A 7,671-nucleotide genomic window follows, 5' to 3' on the forward strand; every position below is an offset into this window, starting at 1 on the left:
TGTGTGTGTGTGTGTGTGTGCCACACACCTCAAACACATATAAATTCCCAATTTATTTATTTATTTGTATTTATTTGAGAAGAAGCCCTAAAACTATGACAGAGCTACCATTGTCAGAGCCATTTCTCGCTATATTAATATAAATGACTGAACTTCCCATTTTTCTAGTGATAGACAGATAGAATATTTTTTCTTAATACAAAAACAAATGGTAGAACAGGTTATAGGCATTAATACAAACATTTCTAAAAACCTTATAAACTATTTTTCCTCTGGTCAGCTGTCAGACTTGTTACCATTTAAAACTGAAAAAAGAAAAAGAATACAATTAGTTTCACATAATACAGGAAATATAGGAAAATAATCAGCTGTCAAATAAAACAGTAAAATCATTACCTTGTGACATGTTAATCTGATTTGTTAGCAGCATTTCTGCTTCTGTTTCATTCATGTTCATGTATACAGTGTCAGCTTTGTTCTGTAGAAAGATTGTGATTATATTTGTTGGTACTGACTTGGAGCAATGCACCTTTAACTTAGGTTATCGCTTACTTTGAACTCTGCAAACAGAGCGCTGCCCATCACTCTCTGCACTTGGTCCTCAACAACAGGGAAGGAGACGACAAAGTACTACACAGAGATGAAAGCAGACATCAGAAGCTGATATTCATATGTCTGAATTAATGTTTCTTTCTACAGATGCAAAACCAAAACAAATGAGAAGCGGAGATGAACCAAACACATTTTTACAAACAGCCCAACTTCAAGATATGCAGCCTTTGTTTCCACTTAATTACAAGGCTGGCACTTTCTGGTTCTAATTTAATGCAAAAGAAAAAAAAGGGCTTTACTGGAACACAATAATTGCAAATTACTGCTTACACATTTTTTTTAAAGAGGGTGGAAGCAGTGGGGACCAAGAAGCAGTCATAAGAAAGCCCATAAGTAATCAGAAAATTCTATCAGAACAGTAACAGAAACTCAAACCATCTAAAAACAGTTTGAGTTTTTAGATGGACTTTAACTGGACTTTAACTGTCCTGCTTTGTAGACATGCATTAGTAGATTGCTGACAGGACCACATTCAAGCATGAGGTAATGAAGCTGACAAAAAAGCAGTCAGGTTACAACAGTGAATATGTCTTATTCTGCTGAAAAGAAAAAGTAAAGAACAAAAAAAAAGTGAAGTCTTAAAATAGAAGGCTGAAGCGCTTTATAGTATTTTTTTTATTTGTACCAAATGGTTGTGAGAAAATCATCATAGGCGTCATCAGCCTGCTTTTTTGAGAAGACACACACACTGAAGTACCTCTAACGTTAGGCTAGCTTGTATTTGGGCATCAGGATGTTCTCTGTTGCCCATAGTGTGCAGAAGATGCTGGATCACTCCAAGAGAGAGAAGCTCACGAGAAAGCTCTTGATCTTCCTCAGCCAGCAACCTTTAACAAATATTGAACATCATTAAAATGCAGAAAGGACATCGGGCATAAAACTGCCAAATCAAACATGGGGCGCTACCGGCTATTGTGAACCCTTGTGGGAGCAGCTAAAGATGGCTACTGTATTAAAATTTGTAAAGGTATCACACTGCCATGAATAAAATGTTATGTCATGGTTTTATCAAACCATGGCCTAAAAAGTCAGATAAGCTTCATGCATCTCAATCTATTTAGTGGGAAGTATAAACCACTGTGAATCTAAATCACCCTTTTTGCTGTCAAAGAAAGTGGTAACAAGGCAACAACACGACACCTGCCAAAAAGGAAACAGTTTTGCAGGTGGTGACTATAAACCATTGTTCTCTTCTTATCTCCTGACAGATTTTTCTCTAGTTTTGCCTTTTGCTTATGACTTTGTCACTGCAGCTGGGGTTTAGGAGGTAGAGCAGGTTGTCTACTAATTCAGAGGTTAATGGTTTGAGCACCTGGCTACTACAGTCTGCATTTCAAAGTATCCTGGGACAAGATACCGAACCTTGGGTTGTTCTCTGTGCACCGTGAACAACTCAGGATTTTTGTTTATACTGTCCTCATTGAGTTTCTGTGGGTGTGTAATGCAAATGTTAGAGAAGATGATCAGGTATGCATGTATGTAAATGAGTGTGTGACTTGTTTCTAACGGTTTGGTCATAACATCCACATGACGCTCCATGAGCATGGCATGATAGCAATGGTCTTTGGCAACCACCTGCAAAGCCATCATGGTTTTGAACAATTCACATTATGTTCTGTTTGCTAACTGGACAGACAGATATTCCTGAAGTTTAACTGAGTTTGTGTTATACTGTGATTGAGGAGGTTATTTGGACTCCATACCGTATTGTTTTAGCTGCAGCAGCTTGCTGTACAAATACAGGGAAAGATCCAGTCATCTTAGTGATCTCGGATTCTGACAAGATTGTATAAGATTGTCAATAAAACATTTCATGAAAATGACTGTGACAAGTTAGGGCTCATTTACAAAATTATAACACATTAACTGATGGGTTGTGTAACTGTATCAGAAACTGCAGAAAGGCACCAATTAAAATATGAAAAGGCGGCCATAACTGGTCAAAAGAAAGAGGTGTATATTAAAGCCTTTCACAGTGCACAACCAAACTCTAATGTCACCTTTGCTGATTTGATGCTGGTGTTCTTTTTCTTTAATAGGCCTCAGTAGAGCCACCAAACCAGTAAGTAGAACTGCCTTCACATCATAATGCTTCAGGTCTAAGATGAGTTTAATGGCTGCCAAAGATATAAAGAGACAAAACCAGAAAAGCTGATTAATAATAACAGGATCACAATTTTTCATCCACAATCACAATGGCTAATGGAATGACTTGTTATTTCACACAATACAAAGAAATTTCAGGATTAAATTTAAAAAATAGCGTGTCAGCTTACCTTCATCCTGAACTTCTAGGTGTAGGGATCTGAGTGTGTTAAGCAGAGGCTCTACAATGCTGTAATGGGCTGTTTTCATTTTTCGCTGCAAGAGAAAAAATGTTTAAAACTAAAAATCAGTTCTGCAACACACAGACTGACTGCAGTAATATACAGCTTTGTGCATACTCTGTAGGTGGCTGGCTTCACCTGCATGATACATAAGGTGTGCAGAATAAGCTGCAGGGATTTAGGTGAGCTACAAGTCATGCAGGTAATCAGATATTTGTAGACTTGGTCCTGATATCTGGGATTTCCGTGGGACAGGGACTCCAAAAGGACCGACGCTGCCTCTTTGGTTTCATCTCTGTTTGATGTGGACAGGCACTCGCCTATGACTTTAACACCTGGAAACAAAGCAAAAGAAGCATTACTGATAAAAGAAACTATATTGTAGGCTGTTTTAAAATCTGATCTAAAATCTAAAATAAATTTACATATGCCACAGACAAATGTGAAATTTACCGTGACTTTCACAGATGATCTCCTTGTACTTGCGACCTGCTTTTGAGACAGTGAGTAGAAGTTTGATGGCTCCGGCCTTGTCATCGTCTTTGCTCTGAGAGTGGCTCAAAATGTCCAGCAGAGTGAGAACTCCTCCATCCTCCAGGAAGTTCATCAGATACTGATCACTGATCAAATCAGAAGGATTGTTTATTGAAAGAAAACATCTGTTGGCCTAAAGATATTTTTGCAGATTACAGTGCCGCATTTTGGGTCACTCACTGACAAGAAGCAGACAGAAAAATCCCAAGTGCTTTCAGCTGAAGTCCCAGGAAGGTGCCTAACATGTATCTGAAGTATTAGTAAAGGGTTGTCCAGTTGATTTCCCTGTCATTCAAGAGCAGGAACTTATATCCTTCATCCGATCCACAGAAGTCCAAGGTCCTAACTCATACTTTATCAAACTCTCACATGTGCAGGCACATTCTGAAAACTATTCTGATATTTTATGCTAGAATATATGCAGCACCATTTGGCTGTATGTGTATAACAAAAATATGTTTTATGATTTAAATGTGTTGTTTTCACATGTTATGCAGGCCCCTCAAAATCAAGATAGTCCCAAACCCGTGCAGGTTTAACCAGCAGAAGACTTAAATTAAGCCTCATTTAAGTCTCCAAAACAAATCCTGCAGGACTTATGCAAGGAAACACGAATCCCACTACTATTTGGAGATATTTACACCCCACCCAGGACGCGTTTTTTGAGCTGTACAAAATATATATGTCCAAAACTAACAGTTTTCCTAGATCACGGCTGAATAAAGGATACGTGAGCTTCATCCATGTGGTAAGTCGAGCTAGGAAGAGACTGGCGACCTGCGCAAACTCCAGCTCCAGCTCATAAAACGTCTTCCCCGTGTTTTGAGTCACAAAGGTGCTCAACATGCGACCGCGGACCCTCATGTCACCGCGGTCCCATTCCCGAAGAAAGCTGAGGACTTTACCGATGTTAGCCTGTTGCTCTTGTGTTGACATCGTTTTGTTGCCTTGCTTATCCCTGGTAAAACGAAATTAAGCAGCAGCGAAGAAGCAGAACCAGAAATCTGAATAATTATCCAGAGATACAGAATAACATCTTAAATTCAGAGGCTTGATTTTGGTAGCTTTCTTCCTCTATCCCTGGTTTACTGCTGCTAACTCGCGGTTGCTTAGTAACGGCCACACACTGGCACTCGGAAACTTGGTGGGAGGAAAGTCAGAAGAACTAATGACACTACTGCTGCTAAAAACAACTACGAGTGGAGTTGACAACTTTAACACGGTGAAGGAGTTTTTCGCAGAGAAAAAGGTACCTTTGGAAAAGCTGGTATCGCTGACTACCGACGGGGCTCCTGCTCGTCACACGTACAGGATTCATCGCTCACTGTAAAGGTGACACAGAGTTCCCAAACTTTATGTATTACCACTGCATCATTCACCAGCAGACGTTATGTGCAAAGGTGATCGGCTTTGGGCACATCATGACTCCCATCATGAGTGGACACTTGACCTTGCATTTTTAAGGGACATTACTGGGAAACTGAACCATTTGAGCTGTGAGCTACAAAGCAAAGGTAGGACTGTTGCTGACATGATGCTTTAAATGCATTAAAAGCCCAGATGAACATTATCTCTTTGCATTTACAGAGAAAAAAGATGCTGCACTTACATCATGCAGCACCAGAGTTCCTATGGACTAACAGACAGCGAAAGCAATACCACATGTTCTCAGTGGCAACATGGTAGTGTCATTGCAAAGCTGGATTTAATTATTGAAAAACAAATGTGGTCGTTAAATGTAACATATGATAATTAAACAAAATGCTGCAGATTTGGTGACAAGCTCAGTAAAATCTTATGATTTGTTAAAAATTGTTAGTGGCAAGTGAAAATGTTGTAGAAATGATCATTTCAAAATGCAAATACTTGCAGAAATTTATAGAAAAAACTTGTTGCATATTCATAATTATCTGTTTCCTACCTTGTTTAAACATTGTATATAATTATTGTGAGAAATCATTAACATAATCAGTGTCTTTACATAGATAAATATCATTAATTATTAATGATAACATATAGTTAAAGGTAAATTGACCAAATTTGTTATTTCAGAAGTGTGTATCAAACTGGTAGCCCTTCGCATTAGAAGTAGCTCTCAGTTTCAAAAAGGTTGGTGACCCCTGCTCTGTACTCTACTCTGTGGTCAAAATTGCTTGGTCCCATTAAAACTTTTTCACATTGTATTTGTTTTTTCTTTTGCTTTAAATCTAGACTCTACCAACCAAGACATTTGGTGGACTGCTGAGGAACCTGGGTTTTGCCCAAGCAGAAGACAAGGCTTGTTATGTACTGGCATCACTGGCTGTGACTGAGGAATAGAAGAAACATGTTGAGGAAGCAACACTTGGGCAAACAAAGAATGCATTGTGTTAAAAGGTGCCTTCTGTTAACAATGGTCTCCTGTCCAAGTACTGACAAGGCTGCTTATCTTCCGAGACGAGATCTGATGTGTTCATGGTGGTATGGGCATAAGCGAAAGAGCTTAAAAACCCCCACAGTCATGGTGTAACGACACATACACGCTTACATTTTTATCTGCTATATGTAACTTAAAGTCTCCAAACGACAACAATGTTTGACTTCCAAATCGTCCTAACACACTGTGTGCGCTCTATCACTTGTACTGTGCTGTAATAAACTAACATGTGTTATTATCTAGATGTTACTGCAGGAAAAGCATTTTTGCAGATCAATGTTGAAGCTACAGTTAATAACGAAGGTTTGCATCTTTTCGCTGTAACATATGAAATGTATCACAGTAACATCTACTGAACTGTGTGATATTTGCCACCTATAAAAGGTCTTTTGTATAGCGCCTCCCTCGCTTACGGCCATACCACCCTGAACACGCCCGATCTCGTCTGATCTCGAAAGCCAAGCAGGGTCGGGCCTGGTCAGTACTTGGATGCTAGACCTCCTGGGAATACCAGGTGCTGTAAGCTTTTTTTTTTTGCTTCTACACAAACTGCAGAGGGCGCTGCTGCTCAATCAGTGGAGACAGCTTCAGTAATTACTAACTGATAACATTTCTAAAACTGTGGATTTTAGTTTTTGTAAACTAATACATAAATAACATAATATAAACCCCCCAAAATGAGATAACAGTATTTTCTGCAAGGATCACTGAGGTTCAGCTCAGTGTGATTCATGTGTCTGAAAGCTTCAGCATGTCAAAGATGCACCAACATTATCTCCTGGCTTTAGTTTCCAGACTGTGAGTAGATGTTGCTGCAGTCTGTAGCTTCCTCCTGTTTTCAACTCTATACAAAGAACCTCAGTGATGATGTCCACTCTACTGAATCTGAACCTCCACAGCTGCCTGATGGACTCGCTGAGATTAAAAAACTAAAACAAACAAATTTAATAATACAAATAATTTCAGTTCCAATATTTAATCACTGCTGTAAGTAGACGATCAGTATCACTGTATCTAGAGCTTCTTTACATTTTTTTGTGCACATGAACAGACAGACTATATTGAAATACTTAGTCTGAAAGATTTTTGTATTTTTTTTGTCTGTTTTAATTCCACACATGGTGCAGAATAATGCAGTCCACATCAACTCCATCACTAAGAGCTCAGCACTAAGACAAAATGTAATCATTACTCTATAACTTTGTCAACAGAGCATTATATTATCATCACATCATTAAATGTTCCATATAATGAGTATAAAACTCCTCTCTGAGTCAGAGATTTTAAAACCAAATAGTGTGTGTGGTTTCACAAGTGCTTCAGTTTCAGGTTAATAAAATTCTCTGGAGCTGCAGCTTAGTTGTTTTTAGTTTATTTAATGAGAGATGGCAGGCAAGCAAGAACATGATGAGAAACAGGCAATGAGGAAAAAACATCAAAATGTAGAATATACACTTATGCAAGTGAAACAAGAAAGCGGAGTCTAAAGGATCCTGCCATAACTGCTGTGATTGTGATATTTTTCCTCATTCATTGAAATAATTTCTCCCACAAAATATCAATGAGAGGAAAGTTCACCAGGTCAAGTCAGCTACAAATAACTGATAATATGGTGGAGGCTTCCAAGGAGGAACTGAAAATGTGCAGGGATATGAACGAAACAGCTTTCATGAGTCATTGAGGTGTCAGCTTCTCCTGCTGGTGATGTGATAATATCAGTGAACACTAAATGCAAATAATCAAAATGCTCATTAAAGAAGCAGTGCTCTGTAGTTATCTAAT

The 7,671-nt window shown here is 38.6% G+C and overlaps 1 protein-coding gene and 1 non-coding gene across 2 annotated transcripts; one reads left to right on the forward strand and one right to left on the reverse strand.

Annotated features, from left to right (window-relative positions):
• Positions 1 to 276: 276 nt before the first annotated feature.
• LOC134622923 (armadillo-like helical domain containing protein 1) lies at positions 277 to 4,409 on the reverse strand. Its single transcript, XM_063468206.1, has 11 exons — positions 4,204 to 4,409; positions 3,654 to 3,722; positions 3,393 to 3,559; positions 3,078 to 3,274; positions 2,889 to 2,973; positions 2,613 to 2,729; positions 2,316 to 2,388; positions 1,310 to 1,439; positions 553 to 630; positions 397 to 478; positions 277 to 305 (listed from the first exon to the last, which is right to left on the reverse strand). Exons 1-11 carry the CDS (start codon positions 4,407 to 4,409, stop codon positions 277 to 279), a joined length of 1,233 nt encoding a protein of 410 aa, XP_063324276.1.
• Positions 4,410 to 6,296: 1,887 nt separating this feature from the next.
• On the forward strand, positions 6,297 to 6,415 carry LOC134622924 (5S ribosomal RNA). The gene has a single exon (XR_010093162.1). It is a non-coding gene; the product is annotated as a 5S ribosomal RNA (ribosomal RNA).
• Positions 6,416 to 7,671: the final 1,256 nt, after the last annotated feature.

Source organism: Pelmatolapia mariae, unplaced genomic scaffold (genome assembly GCF_036321145.2).
Source record: "Pelmatolapia mariae isolate MD_Pm_ZW unplaced genomic scaffold, Pm_UMD_F_2 NODE_ptg000283l+_length_13141_cov_1, whole genome shotgun sequence".
Lineage (NCBI taxonomy): Eukaryota > Metazoa > Chordata > Actinopteri > Cichliformes > Cichlidae > Pelmatolapia > Pelmatolapia mariae.